General features: G+C 37.6%; 2 protein-coding genes across 2 annotated transcripts in view; one reads left to right on the top strand and one right to left on the bottom strand.

Annotated features, from left to right (window-relative positions):
• Positions 1-427: 427 nt before the first annotated feature.
• On the bottom strand, positions 428-15,130 carry LOC139725480 (queuine tRNA-ribosyltransferase accessory subunit 2-like). The gene is made up of 9 exons (XM_071636555.1): positions 15,085-15,130; positions 13,455-13,677; positions 11,836-12,004; positions 11,073-11,243; positions 10,499-10,672; positions 6,117-6,217; positions 3,736-3,918; positions 2,667-2,792; positions 428-901 (listed from the first exon to the last, which is right to left on the bottom strand). The coding sequence occupies exons 2-9, from the start codon at positions 13,655-13,657 to the stop codon at positions 799-801; spliced, it is 1,230 nt and encodes a 409-aa protein (XP_071492656.1). The 5' UTR covers positions 13,658-13,677; positions 15,085-15,130; the 3' UTR covers positions 428-798.
• LOC139725479 (mitoguardin 2-like) overlaps positions 14,750-16,186 on the top strand; it is a 40,982-nt gene continuing 39,545 nt past the window's right edge. The window contains exon 1 of the mRNA XM_071636554.1: positions 14,750-15,038. The gene's annotated coding sequence lies outside the window, so the exon portion shown is untranslated. The remainder of the gene's footprint in view (positions 15,039-16,186) is intronic.

The following is a 16,186-nucleotide window of genomic DNA, read 5'->3' as shown; positions in this document are numbered from 1 at the left end:
GCAATGTCACAATTGTGTAACCTAGTTTAATATTTCATGATGCCTAATATGAAAAACCTTTACAGGTGATTTGTACAGATGATATTCATAACTTTACTTACTTCATATTTCTTTGAGTCACCAAAATTTTGACTAGTTTGCCACTCTTTGTAGGGTGCACTAAACTTGTAATTTGCTTCAATCTGTTTATCTAATGTCACAAGATATCTCCCTCAAGTTTTCAATTTCACTCAGCCTTGAATCATTTCACCCTAATTACACTTCTCATTATATGCTGCTATGAAGGGGTAACTTGCTGATGGGTTTGTTCTCCACTGTAATACAGTGCACTCCTGTTATAACAAACACAATTATAATGAAAGTAAAAAAATGAAGTATATAAGTACAAAACGGTTTAATTCAGGTTGAAACAATATCAGCTCTGTTTTTGTTTTTTTTTAGTGTTTATTTGTTCGCATATACATGTAATTTAATCTTGATTTAATGAAAGAGAACTGGCAGTCTGGAGGACTTTGTTTTAGCAGGATTCTGATGTGTGCACTAATTTAGACCAGGCTAAATGAACTATGCATGTGATTGATCTATGCACTTGTTTTACTCACACACTACCTTTTCTATAGAAATAGATGAAATGTCGTGCATAATTCGATGCTTACAGAGAGATTGTACTTGTGTGCTGGAAAAGTGAGTCTTTGGCAAGGAGTAAGCCATGTGAGTTGAGTACCAGTAGTAAGCTCTAGTTGAAATTGGCATCAGTGTTGCAAATCACCTGTGCTAGGGACAGTGGTTTGCCTCTGGTCATCTCTCTCCAGTGACTGTATTCTTCAGCTGCTGGAATGTGTCCTCCTCCAGTGAGGTTCGAATGGAGCGGAAAAACTGGTAGTAATGATGACAGTTATGGCTGAAAAAGAAAGGAAGTTTTTGACTTGTTTGAATGAATTTCATAGATATTGGCACTGGAACTTTATCTTATGCTCACAGAGTACAGAGTCAGAATTATAGTCTCAGTTTCTGTATAATTTTATCAAAGATCCACCAAGTTAATAGCATGCTAATAAAAGTTTTGTAAGAAACTCTCCAGTGTGTTCATTGCACAAAGAGAGCTCACATTTCTCTGTTTAACTTGCAGGAAAACATAACTTCAGTCTTTTAGGATGTGTACATACAATCTATTGTCTGTAATATTTCCTGATCAGAATTGTGAATATGGTGTTTGCAACAAAAACTACTTCAAAGTCAGGAAACCCAGATGGTGACTATTACAATGCATGCCTTGTTTGAAGGAGAATAAAGAACATAATTATATTATGTAGAATGAGGGAATGCAACAATTGTAGAACACATCAGGGAAATTAGATCAAAATTGGACTACATTCGCTGGTGATAATTGGCTGCACTATTTTAAACAAAAATAAAGCAGTAAAGTCAGGATGAAGCCCATACGCTAGCATAAGCAAATTATTGTCTTTCCAACTCAGAGAATCATCTGCCTAGCCAGCACACATACAAATGCTGTATGTGTAATCATGTATACATTGTAGGACCATGCAATGTGCCAATGAGCAATGCACTCTCAACCACTGAATCTGACAGACAATGCTATGTTCTGCAATCACGTGACACATTTTCAGGGGTTTTTTTTTCCCCATTTCCTACTTATCACTGTCGCTAGTATGCCTACGTTAAAAAAAGTCTAAAAAAAGAAAGCACAGTGCGATTACAATACGGTGTGCATAGCCATAGCGACGATTGTAATCCTGCACACATCGCACAATAGTGCTATCTCATGCAATACTTGGCTATAGAATAGTGTGTTTGAGTGTACAAACGCTCAGTCATTCTTCACATTAGGGTCCTACACACAGATGTATTCAAAATCCCGACACACAGTTTGCATCAACCGAAAATAATTAAGATTTAAAAAACAAAATCATTGTTACATGTTAGGAAAGGCATGCAAACATGCAGAGATAACAAAGTTTCTTAGCAAAAATAATGTTGAAATGTAATGAAGTTTGGATCATAACACAATCCTTCAGATTTTATTTTTTTCCACTGGTTTTCATCACCAAAGTCGGGATGCTGCTTATCCGGTATTGCAGCCTTATTGTTGGTGAATATGGTAACCATTAAAAAGTTATAAATTTTTTTGAGTTTCAGTGGTGCCATTGCTGGATGAGACGACTAGGAAGACATCAGCATTTTCTAATGTCATGCATAGACAGGGATATGAAGAAAATTCAACATGTTTTACTTCTAAAGCAATCACAGGGAAAAATAATTCTCAAATTTTAAGTTGCCATGGAATTTGAAATTAATGAGTAATTCTTGACATTGAAATCATAAATAGGTATTGCTCGATAGAAGAAATGTGACTCTTTAGTGTTTAATTAGTCACTTCAAGGTCACTTGCAATTTAGATTTATAACATGAAGATACCACATTTAGGTATACTCTTTGGGTCAGCATTATAAAATTAGTACAATTCATACAAACTGATTACAAATTGAGTCTATCTTCATATCAAGATAAATATTTGCTATCAATTGCAGTTTTATGGTGTCTGAAATTGACTTTAGTTACACATTTTACAGGATGGGACCCAGCTTAATCTCTCTTTAAATGACAATTCATTGGTGCTTGTGGTCATTGTAATGTTAACTTACTTCATAAGCAAGACTTTTGCCAGTAGTTCATTCACATTGAGAAGATGATTGATATAACCTCTGGTGTGATGTGAACAGCTGTAGCAGTCACACCCTGCCACAATGGGATTGTTGTCTTCAATAAACCTGGCATGGTATAACAATGTTAAAAGTGGAATTTTTCATGGAAATTTCTTTTCGTAGTCAAACAGAAGGTGTATGAATATGACACTATTTCAATATTCGCAAAACCTGAGGTTCATTTACTTCTAAATTACCACTAGTTACCACTACTATTACAAATTAATAAGGTTTTAAGGTATTTACAAGTTTTGTAATTAGAGTATGCAAGAAAGGGTTTCAACACCACTATGTTAAAACGAGAAAATGACACATTGCAATTCTGGGTCGAAGAACATGCAACATTGCATATTTCAAGCAATTAGATAGTCTAAAAGAACAACTATACTACTATAACATGTTTGCATGAATGTCTCGTGATCGTCTTCTCAAACTGACTGTTTTCTAGTCTTGAATACAGTATTGATGGATGGTGACCTATTTGTTCTACTGCAGATACAGTTAATGATCTACACACACATGTCACAATCTGGGGTGACTCAAAATAAATCTGCAAAATTAATACAATAAACTACTTCTATCTTTACCTTGCCCCAGTTAGAAACTTGCCAATGCTGGCAAGCTACAAAAAGTTCTACTGTTTCTTTTTATGAAGAAGACATAATGATATCACTTCATGAAGCGTTTCAGTCTCCCTCCCTAGGGGGTTTATGGGTACATTTCCTCTCCGAGGTTATGAAACATTTGCTAAATTGGTACATATTTAGTTTGATGTACTACTATTCATGAAATTCTTTAAAAAGTTGATATTTAATTGCAATTTCGAAACTCGCACCACAACCATGGTGAGTGTGAGCATGTGTGTGTGTGTGTGTGGGGGGGGGGGGATACTTGTGAATGAAAAGTACATCACTAATGAATTGTTTTGGTATTGTTGATAGGAAGTATGTATGCAATTCCTGTACAAGCAGGAGATGTCATTTCACAAGTATATTCTCAATGTCATCACCTTTTTTCAGAAAGATCTAATTCAAATCTTGGATCAGTCTTGCCTCCTCCGCAACCGTCAATCTGTGGTGTATTTTGGCTGCGATAAGCAGCAGAAGTCTTCTCATCAGCTACTTCTCTCTGCTCTCTTGTCTTAATAGGGAATACAAGTGCACATCCTCTCTCTGTCACCTCGTATGTATACCTATTAAAAGAGTTTGATATGAAGAGGTTTGTTTCAAAGATTTCTTTACAGGGTATTATGTGCTAGTTTAGCAATATCAAAGGATACTGTAATATCAAAATTAATTAAACAAGCCAATTTCACACAATATCTATTTAGAGACAATAAGCAGAGTTACATAGCTGCAATTAGAATTGAAATATTCAACCTGAAGATATCAAATCTTGCATCACCAACAATGGTCACACTGGCAAAACTTTTCAAAGTTTAAATGTGTGAAGTTTGGACAGTCTGACACAAAGTACCTAAAAACTTCTAAAAAAAACCCTCCCTACTAGAACTAGGAAAATTCCCAAAAGCCCTGCAAATCTTCCCAAAGATTAAGCAGTCTGTAGACATGAAGCTGAAAGTTAGCAAAGTTTGTCACATGACCTATCAATATACGGAGTACTCATTGCATTCATTTGTCAGCTGTCAGACAGTGCACATTTCTTTGTTGTGCATGAATACCAGTGACCCAAACTTCCAAGAACTTATCAAGAACTGAAACTTCGTAAAGTGTTCTAAAAGTTTTCCCAGTGTGACTGCAGCTTAAGTTCTTTTAAAAGTATTTTAACAAATATTATGAAACTCGTCATATATGACAGATGATGTCATACACTTTTTAATTAAAAAAAAAGAAGTTAACATAGAGCAATTCCATAAAATGATATCAATAACAGTGCTACTTTTGATGCTGTGGTGTACAGAGAAAGAAAATAATTATGATGCATGTGATTCCATAGTCCTTTACAAATAGCCACTATTATCATTATCATTATTAGTTATGTGACAATTACTTCAAGGTGCTTATAGGACACAATGTATGCTAATTTACTGACATTAAAGTTGTCAACAATGAACCTTATTTCAAAATGCAATATTGATTAACCCGTTGAGGACGGTTTGATTTTGCTACAACATGCAATTCCCATAGACACCTGCCTGAGTTTACTCGGGACTCGTCCTCGACGGATTAAATTTTCAGGTTTGCTACATTAATGTACATGCTTTAAAAACAACTTTCTGTGCGAGATAAATAAGCCAGTTCGGAATTCCACTTTACTCATGAGTACACAAAGGTCATTTGTACCAACAGGCACGTCAGTTTTTAAATTCACTGAGATGAGCATTTGTTATACAGAGTGAGTCTGGAAAAATAATGCAGTGTTAACATTTTCCCTTTTCTGATTAAGCACTGATTTTCTCACCAAGATCATTGCTGATGTCTAAGTGTAAATCCCTTACAATCTTTCCTCAAACGCATTCACCATCACTATCATCATCATGTGCACATAAACCCAATGTGCTATCTTATCCGTATCCAGACAATCACCCAATGAGGACATTACCCCCGGCTACATACCAGTTAGTGATGGGATTAGAGTAAAGATTAGGGTTAGGGTTAGGTTTAGGGTTAGAATTTGGGTTAGGGTTAGGACTAGTTGTAGGGTTGGGATTAGGGTTAAGGTCAGGGGAAGGGGTCTGGGGTAATTGTCCTAGAACCATTTAAAATGTATCTCGTCTGTTATATCTCTTGTTGGTTAACAATGGCAATTAACTGTCTTTATCTTCACCTAGCAACTATAGTGCAAGTAAGATTTTGCAGTCTTCTAAAGATTTTCTGTTATTCAGTCATACATGTAAAGAACCAAGCACAGCCATCAGACAGCAAGCCTGATATTTAGCAACAAAAAAGGTTTAATACATTCAATGCATACAATACACGGGACTCCCGGTCCTCAAGACCAGCGGTTTTCTTTCATTATATCAGAATTTCATGGTAGCCAAACAGTCAAATAATACACAAAGATATAAAGAATCATTTTGAGACCTGAGTTTTCTCTTCACTGTAGCAAGAATTTTGTCAAAAATGTGTTTGTTATAATGGGAGTAGGCCTACACTGTATAATGAAATGGGCACTTCCTCAAGTGTTAATTAACGGATCATTCTAGTCACCTAGTTTGGGCAAGTTCATTCTTCGTTTGAACATGGCTGATGAAATTCCATAAATTCTTACAAGCTAATGTATTACAATGCTGCTTTGAAAATAGTTCAGAGCCTATTGAGAAAAAAAAGAAGGTCATTTTTACCAATGTGTTGCACATGCTAACTACGAACTGGCTTATTTTTCATTACTGTTAAACTGGAATAGATAAGAATATCATTTCAAGCATACGCAGAATCAAAGAGGTCAACTCCTTCTTCAATTGCACGCAAAACATTGTCTGGTCTGCCAACAGATGTTAGCATCCTGGGCTTCTCTTGAGGGAGCTCTTTCTGTGAGAATGATAATTCAAAAGAGACAAAGTAAATGAGGGGTATGAAGGGGGTTAAGGTACATATCAGGTGACAGAAGAATACCACCGGTATGTAACGATACTTTCATTAGTCCACAATAATTTTGCTTAATTTACTTGCTAAATACCTATGTAACAGTTTGTACCTTTGCTCTTCTCAATTCTTCAAGCCGAAAGGGATGGTACAGTTTCGGGTTTAGATGGGGCTGAAGGTTTCCAACTTTTCTTGTGTGTGTGTTTGTGAGATGAGAAACCTCTTATGAAGTGTGAAAGAACATGTAATTCATAGAGGATTTCACAGTTTATTTGATGAAAATTGGTCTTGAAATGGCTGAAATATCCAAACAAGAGACCCGGGGATCATGCGCTCACCTGAGTATCGCAAGTTCACCTTCCATGCACTCTTGCAGACTCTTACCTGAGAACATGGAAACTCATGGTGGGGGTAGCTTTGAGAGTGGGAGCATGGTGTCCATTTACATATTCCATCACACTGGTAAAAATACCTGTCAAGTACACCGTACGTTATAGAATGTTGGATTATGCAGCTTGGGGGGAAAAAAGACTTAAAAGACTTAAAACTAGAAAAAAATATTATTGAATATTCATTGATTTAGGAGGTTTGGACCCCCTGGGGCCCCCAAGGAAAGCATGGTGCCCATTCAAACACTTTGAGGTCTTATCCCCATGGGAATGCTACTCGCCAAGTTTGGTAAAAATCCATTGTTGTTTTCAGCAAGAAGATAAAAATGTAGGCCTACATTTGGACCCCCCCCCTATCCCATCCCACTTTCTTGGGTCCCAAGGAGGTGGGGAGGGCACCCCTGATTTTCCCATGAACAAACTTGAAACAACAGTCATCAATATACATTGTACTGACCATTGTATCAACTTAGCTCAATCACTTCTGGTTCCAGAGAAAATCTGTAAAGATTCTTTACAGGAGGGGGGGGGGGACCCCTGGGGGCCCCCAGGTGGGGCATGGTGCCCATTTGATGGAATTGAGATTGTATCCCCCTACGGATGCTACCTACCAAGTTTGGTGAAAATTTGTGATACAGTTTTCAAGAAAAAGATGAAAATTTACAATTTCGGTCCAAATTTAGGCCCCCTGGGGCCCCCCAGATGGGGCATGGTGCCCATTTGATGGGAATGAGATTCTTTTCCCCTAGGGATGCTACCTGCCAACTTTGGTGAAAATTCCTAATGACATTTTCAAGAAAAAGATGAAAATGTACAATTTGGGCCCCATTAGGACCCCTCCCCACCCCCCTCTCCTGGGTCCCAAGGGGGGCACCCCTGATTCCGCCATGAACAAACTTGAAACTATAGTCATCAATGTACTAATTCATAGTATTAACTTACACATGTAGCTCTATCACTTCTAGTTCTAGAGAAGAAGATCTTTTAAGATTCCTTAATTTTGGGGGGTTTGGGCCCCTCTGGGGGCCCCCCAAGAGGGACATGGTGCCCATTTGAAGGAATTGAGATTCTATCCCCCTAGGGATGCTACCTGCTAAGTTTGGTCAAAATTAATCATAAGGTTTTCAAGAAGATGAGCATGTACAATTCAGGCCCCATTTCAACTGTAGGACTTCTCTCCATCCCCTCTCCTGGGTCCCAAGGGGGGTACCCCTGATTCTGCCAATCCCATGAACAAACTTGAAACTACAGTCATCAATGTACTAACTCATAGTATTATCTAAGCCCTATCACTTCTGGTTCTAGAAGATTTTTAAAGATTCCCTAATTTTAGAGGGTTTGGGCCCCCCTGGGGTCCCCCCAGATGGGCCATGGTGCCCATTTGAACAAATTTAGATCCTATCCCCCTAGGGATGCTACCTACTAAGTTTGGCGAAAATCAGACATGGGGATATCAAAGTGAAGATGAATATATTTAGCCCCATTAGGACCCCTCCCCACCCCCTCCCCTGGGTCCCAAGGGGGGCACCCCTGATTCCCCCATGAACAAACTTGAAACTACAGTCATCAATGTACTAACTCATAGTATTAACTAAGCTCTATCACTTCTGGTTCTAGAGAAGAAGATTTTTAAAGATTCCTTAATTTTAGGGTGTTTGGGCCCCCCTGGGGCCCCACAGGTGGGCCATGGTGCCCATTTGAACAAATTGAGATCCTATCCCCCTAGGGATGCTACCTGCCAAGTTTGGTGAAAATCGGTTTTGGTTTTCTCAAGAAGAAGATGAAAGTGTAAAAAGTTTACGCACGACGGACGACGCACGACGGACGAAGAGCAATCGCAATAGCTCACTTGAGCCTTCGGCTCAGGTGAGCTAAAAATCAGGAACTGCACTAGTGAAATCTACAAGCTGCTAACTGCAAGCAGTAAAGACAGTTGTGTTCACACAGAGCTACTCTAACTTTACAGTAACTTGTAGTTGGTTAAATTCAATGGCACACCTTTAAGGACCATAAACAAAGTTGAAATGGTGAAATGGAGCTTGTTAGATAGCTAGAGTATTGGGGCACACATCTCCTCATTTTCAAACCCATGTAAACACAGGCAACAACAAGCTCATGGTTAGGCTTTGGCATGGTCATTACTTGATGGAGCATCTTGCTCCAGCACTCCACCTGCTATCTACTATCGCAGTCCTAGCACATAGCTTCTCTTCTTCTTCAGTCCTCATGTCTTTTCAGTGGGTGAAGTACCTGTTTGGTAGCTAGTTTCTATGCACTAATCTTATTTTTCATGAGCAAATTGATATCTTTGGGAAATTATCAATGCACTAAATTATTTCCTCCTGTAAACTTGACAAAACTTTTGGTTCTTGAGTCTACCTATAGAAAGGAGATGGTTCCTGAACAATAATGGTCCTATCGACTGCTATCATGCATCTTGCTCTGACAAAATGACACTTGTGCAACTGACATTTTGTTTTATATTCCACATACTAAGAATCTTGCTATAGGATTGGTCAAGAGCTGATCACGTGATAAAGCGTAGTTTTGCCCATCACATCACCTGAAAAGAACTAGGTCACTTGATAGTACACAGTGCAACGCACTTTCCCTTCAGTGTCGCGCGGTGCGCGCAGCAAATTCATTGTTTTGTCATCTATAAAGACAGCTGTCTGTTTTGCTGATCTCTGGCAGTCCATACAGTCTTAACGCGAGATGAGTACGCGCGAAATAAAAGTGCGTTGCACTGTGGACTATCATTTAACTAGGTCACTTGATAGTACAAAGTGCAACGCACTTTCACTTTAGTGTCGCGCGGTGCGCGTAGCAAATTCATTGTTTTGTCATCTACGCGCACACGTAGCCTAAGCCCTATGGATACCTAAAGACAGCTAAAACGGTTTCAGATGTGGAATAAAATGGGAATTTCTAGGACCCTAGATGTGGAATATAAAGCAAATAATCAACTTTTAGTTTCAGGCAATGAGACAAACTATCACTTCCTCGGCGATCTGAATGTGTACTCTATCTTTCCTCAGCTGCGCTTTGGAAAGATAGCTACATCCAGATCGCCTCGGAAGTGATAGTTTGTCCCATCACCTTCACCAACATTGATTATTTGCTTACTATCACTTGTAATGTCTCTGTCATCTTGTGCACTCAGTAATCATGTACACAATGCTATAACCTACATGTTGGGCATTTGCAAACAGAACTGTGACATATTGGCATGTGTAGAATAGTTCATGTTTTTCATATACATTGATGGAATAAATGGACATATCATTTTCAGAATTACTAATTTTCTGGTGAACTGTCACGAAGAAATTTCCACACTATATTCCTTCAAACAAGTGACTTGTGCTCCACTTTTCATTGCAACTGATTGACAAATTGCCCTTCTTTGATTTACTTGAACACTGATCATTGCATCCGAATATGTACACCCAAATTTTTTATTTTTTCTATCATGGCTGTTTCTCAAACCTGGGATAATCAATGTTTATTCATATAATCTGTATCAAAGAAAGGCAATCTGTCAAACATCTGCAAGATTCTTTCAGAGTATAACAGTTTGCAGTTCACTTTGACAATGCATTTTATTTAAACCAAGACCTTGATCTATTCCTTATCATGAGCTGTATAACAAACAGCTTACTACAGTACAGAGTAGCAAATAGACTAAATAGAAATTTGCTGTAGAGTATGTTGGGTGAAAGATGCAGACACTGAATGACAACCGACTATGAATGTGATAACTTTTATTTCTTTACTGATGTGTATGTGTGACAGTACTTGGCATCAAGAAGATAGAAAGCTACAAAATAATGTTGCCTACCACGACAAGAGCCATGAGTTGCCATCGACTATTTGTCTCCACCTGGAGGTCACTGAAGGCATCCAGCACAAAGCCTGCCACTGGCCTTAATGCTGTCTCTTTTGCTGACCTTACCCTCTCTGATAATACTTGACCACCTTCAATGACTCCTAGAATACCGGCTTTCTTCAGAATCTTGACTCATAAAAAGAACAAATGCATAACAAACCATCACAAATACAGTGTACATTATTGATTCATCTCATTCCAATAAATGTGCAAATGGAAAACACACAATTCAGGGGGTTGTGTGTTTTTTTTTTCTTCTTCTTCTTCTTCCCAGTCATTGCCATAATGTATTGAAATACAATTAAAGACCTTCAATCATCATTTGTAATTTTGTCACATTCAAATTTTGTCTCAGCTAATGTACAAATCTGTGTGCAAGTGACATCAATGATACATTTGCTGCGGATATACTGTAATAACCTTGATGTGTACATGAGGGAAAAAAAGAATAGAATATACACTGTACAATGAAGAGTAAGTTCCTTAAAATAAAAATCAATTCATACATTTCAATGTGCAGCTTTACCTCACTCTTTTGTTTCACTTCCAGGCACTGGTCTAAGAAGTCCAGTGTTCTGTCAACAGATTTCTTTGTCCTTTTCATGGAGCAGCCTAAAGGTGTGTCTCCATCACACATAGCTTCAAACCAGTCAGGCTGGATTGCCTCTTGAAGGGACATGAAGAGATCCACATCCAGCTGTTCCATAAAGTTTGTACATATTGTTTGATTAGACAGAAAGTGTTAAATTTAAAAAAAAAAAACACATGTAGAATACAATCACGGAACATTTATTTGTTCTTCTCCATAGTACAATGTACTCTATGCATATATGTTGTACACTGTATATACACAAGTCATAGTGGTCATCTGTCAATCAAATGCTAAGATCTTAAAGATGTACAGTAAGACAGCCAAACAGATTCAATGTCTTATCAGCATTGCTCTTAAAATTTTCTGCTAGAAACCTTAATATTCATAAGATATGCACTATATACATTGTTTGCTCATACATGCAAACATACTTAAGTGAATGTTAGATAATTATCTAACATTCAACTACATCCTGATGTAAAAAGGGATTCACAATTCACTAAAAGGAAATTAGGTGAATTTAAGTCACTTTGATATAGAATTTGTGCATCTTAAAAATGACTGATGCCACCTTTATCTTTTTTTTTCTGCATAAATGTTTGATTATCTGTCGGAGTAGCCATTGACGAACAAATAAGTGACATTTTCGAAGAATGAGTTCAAAGTTTTAGATATCCACAATATCACAGCATCTCACCTTAGTCCTGCCGGCTGGAGTGAAGACAGACACACTTTGCTTGTCATTGTATCCTGTAGGACAGGGATGGGCAGGGTCCTGCACACCTACAAATGTGACACCACTTTGCAGGCCTGTAAACTGGGCAATACCCTTCCCAAACTGGAAGAGGGTATCATGTTGATCCACTCTGCAAGAAGGAAAGGGACAGTGTCAGTCTCATTTAACTCATTTGTTGTTGTTTTACTGTATAATGCAGAATCAGTACCAGGTATATTGATTTCACTTTTCTATTCTTTCTTGTGCTATCAACAAAACTCACCCCGCTCTGTGGTAATATGGTATAGAGATTACATACAAAAAAGGTTACATGAACAGAACAGTGGAAGTTTCATCACAATCCATCAAAAAGCTGCAAAAATGTTAAACTCACATGATGTTTATGCATGTAAGATGAGGCAATGATGTCATTACAACACCACTCTCCCATAAATTTGTGCACGAAAATATTCTGAGCATTATTCTTGTAATATTTTATTGCGACTGTTGTGATCGAATCACAAAACGATGCAATCAATGCTCAATGAGAAAGAGTTAATAACAACTTGATACCAGGGTCAAATGATCATGACTACAAGATTTCTTATACGATGTTTCTATGTCCTTTCTATCTACCATTAGACTTTCCTAGCTTACTTTGTGGGTAAAAACTTACATTTTAGCCAATGAGCAATGGCCTTAATAAAACATTGACCTGTCAGTAATATTCCTCACAACCTTGTTCACTGACAAATTGTTGATATCACCTCATACATTTAATTCTTCTACTGGGTTCAAGTATACATAAAATTAGCCCGACCAGACGCTGTAAGTACCGTACGCTGTGCCTGTCGCGACGTACCTACGTACAGCGACTGGGCTGTGTATAGTTAACATAAAATATACAAAGAATCATTGTTATCATCCACCCCTAACAAAAGTCATGATAACACAATGATTTTAAGCATAAGACAAGTTCACTTCTTGATTTCATTTTGGGAAAGGAAATCAAGTAAAGTTTGAATACTCGGTTCACTCTATCTAATATACTTTCAGAATTGATGGTCCATTCAAGGAAATGTGATGCTAGATGGAGCACATGAACAGTACCGGTATATCATGTCCACATGTAGAATATCTACCCTGATTTGAATTTGTCCAGCCCATATCACATGTATCCTTTGATCTGATGAAGGCTTCTAAATGGACAAAGTGCTAGCAAAACATTTAAATGAAGAATCTATTTCATGCCAAAAGAAGGCCTATTATGGTGGTTATCATTACTATTTCTTTAACCAAAATTTAGTTAGGAGTAAAATATCTCTCTCACTGATTGGAAATACATGTATAAATGCTTATATCTAAGCAAATTAATACAATCATGCACATCACACATTCAGAACAGACTCGATCTGGATGGGTTTCGCGCATTGAATAAAACTGTACATTTATCAAAACTACACTTAGAAATGTAAACATAAAATCAATCTTCACAACTCTATTAACATTAATAAGATAAAGTACCAGTAAACAAAAAAATTATAAGAATCAAATGAAAGCCACTCTGTTCTACTTGACAAGAATGTACTAGCGGTACTCACAGAGTAGAGATTGTCAAGTGAACACTCTGTGGCTTTTCCTTGAGACTTTCTACTAGGTCTCCTGTCAGGTGTGGTACGGCTCCTGCCCTCATGTACAGCAAACAGGCAGGAGTGTTAATATACAGGTTGCCATGGCAACCAAGCTCCCTGATCACACCACGGCGACATCCCTCCTTGGTGATGGCACTGATTTGGAATTTCATCGAGATGTTAATTTCTTTTTCTGTAGGAGTAAATGTGTCATACCAGTTACGGTACCTGTTATAATTATATGTTTTTACATATAATCATAATTGATTTAAGGACATAGGGCCTATTCAATAAATAAAAAAACCTGTAACAAGTTGAAAAATCCATATCGTATTACCAGAGGCGATTTGTCCGAACAATCAATCGCAAATTTTCATGTACCGGTAACCAATTAGGCAAACCAATTCGTTGTCAATCTTGCAGTTATAAAGAGAAACTTGCATCCATGTTAAACCATTTATGATTTACGCATTGGCATATTCCTCATTAAATTATTAATTAATATTAATTTATAATGATTTTAAAACCAACAATTCTTGAGTCTAACTTCATCAGATGAGAACAGCATAGGCCTACCGGTAATAAAAATAAATGTAAGATGAAGAAGGCAGCATAAAATTTACACAGCCACACGCGTATGGTACCGGCAGGCAGCCAAGAAAAAATTGCAACTCATCATATTAAAAGAGGAATAGTGTCTACTTCAGCCATTGCATCATATGAATAATAGAAATAATGGGGCCCTTTCATAAAGAGATGTGATCTTACGCTCAATCTATAGTCTAATATAGAGCGTAACTTGAATCGAACATGAAAGCATCACACGCTTGATTTCAAGAAAAATCAAATATTTTCAGTGGATTTTAAAGTGTTTCTTGCAATCAATTGCAAAGTTGTTTATGACATGCAATTTGCAATTGATTGAAACTTATTTAAACAAACGCTCAATCTCTATGAAACAAGTGGCCGGTGCTCTCCTTCAAATGAAAAGGAATACAATTTATATAGACAAATGCCAGTAAATCAAAGCCGAGTCTACAAAAGGGCTGAAAAGGGAGGTCTTAGCTAGACTGGTAGATCTAGACTAAGCCTAGGTTTAATTCAAGTTCAATCATGGACCACCATCACTAAAGTATCAGTTGTAAATTCATATTAAAATCTGATGGACCATGGCTTCATGGTCTATGTGGTGGACATGGGTATGTTGGTACTTTACTAAGGCCCACCAATAGTCACATGTCATACTCACAACATCAAGATTTGCATTCAGTGAGTTCTATAATATCGAACACTAGAGAATGAGTGCTCTAACGTTTAATAGCCGGCTATGTTCTGTTAGTGCTATCTAGCCAGCCCGCCCGTTTCGAAATTCCCACACGTCATTGAAGATGTGGGACTGACGACTGAGACCCATGATGGGTGGGTAGACTAGAACACCGTGTCACAGCTCGCCGCCCGCCCGATATTTCTCACTGTTTAACGAAAACTGGCTCTGTACCTGGCTCTGACGCCGTGCGAATTATGCCGCTTATCCACTCGAAATTAAAAAATGAGGTAATCTGCAGATCACTATTGATGATAATATGACAAAGGATCTTACCTGATATCGTAATACAATTACCCACATACGAAGAGTTTCACAGTCCCATTGATTGCTGATTGTGTAAGTACTTGGAATCTTACTCATGATGGACCGGTAATGCGGTATCTAGCTAGAACCTACAAACTGTAGACGAACTTGATGGCAATGGCTGACTTGAAATTTAGCATGGGTCGATCTACGTGACCACTGTGAAATGATCTCTGAAGTTGTGCAACAAACTTCGTATTTTATTGTTGTCACATAGAAGTCTAGTGTTGCCATGGACATGGTACGTTGCCCCTTGTATCGCAAAGATATTGATAATGATAGTGATACTGATAGTGATAGTGTGCGAATTTCTACGCCAGTGTTTGAGCATTTTACATGAAATTTGGCACAGTTCGATGACGACTTTAAGTTCAGAAAACACATGATCTAGTTTTACTTTTTGTCAGTGTTGAACAATGCATTGCAGTGGTAATCACATTTTTTGTTCAATAAAAAACATACAAAATAATGAGGAATGAGCTTAAATCCCAGGCATCAGGTTTACCTAGCGTAGGCGGGGGGTATTAACATTCATGCATTTAGACTTAACGTTAGCTTAGAGATACTTGTAAATTTAAAATTAGTTCTAACATGTTAGAGATTGTGTAAAACGGGGTGAATAGGGACAAGTTCTCATGATTGTATTTTTTTTTTTCATGCAGTCCAGCAGAGACTCAATCTTATGTGGGGATTTTATGTCCACCTAAAATACCTTTAATTTGGTATTGTGAAAAAAAAAATAAATATGAGGGGGAAAATAATGTATTTTGATAAAATGACGCTGTCCCTGTTGACCCCAAATTTGGGGTCAACAGGGACAACATTAATTTTGATTTTTTTTTTTAAACTGCTTGGGGGCATTTTTTTTTTTCAATCCATCCAATAGATTGGATAAAGGGAACACGGAGAGAGTTTGAAAATGATAAACAAACATTTCGAGCAATCTATTCCATCGTTAAATCAATCTTTAACAAAATTGCAACAGCCCAACAAAATGAGCTGATATACAAAAAAGTGACCCATCAGATCAAAGATTAAGATTGAAAAGTAAGTCAAAACTTTACTAATCCAT

Source organism: Diadema antillarum, unplaced genomic scaffold (assembly GCF_040938485.1).
Source record: "Diadema antillarum isolate AM-2024a unplaced genomic scaffold, OU_Dant_1.0 seq00000043_RagTag, whole genome shotgun sequence".
Classification (NCBI taxonomy): Eukaryota; Metazoa; Echinodermata; class Echinoidea; order Diadematoida; family Diadematidae; genus Diadema; species Diadema antillarum.
The sequence above is the reverse complement of the archived record's forward strand: the minus strand, read 5'-3'. Positions and strand labels throughout refer to the sequence as shown.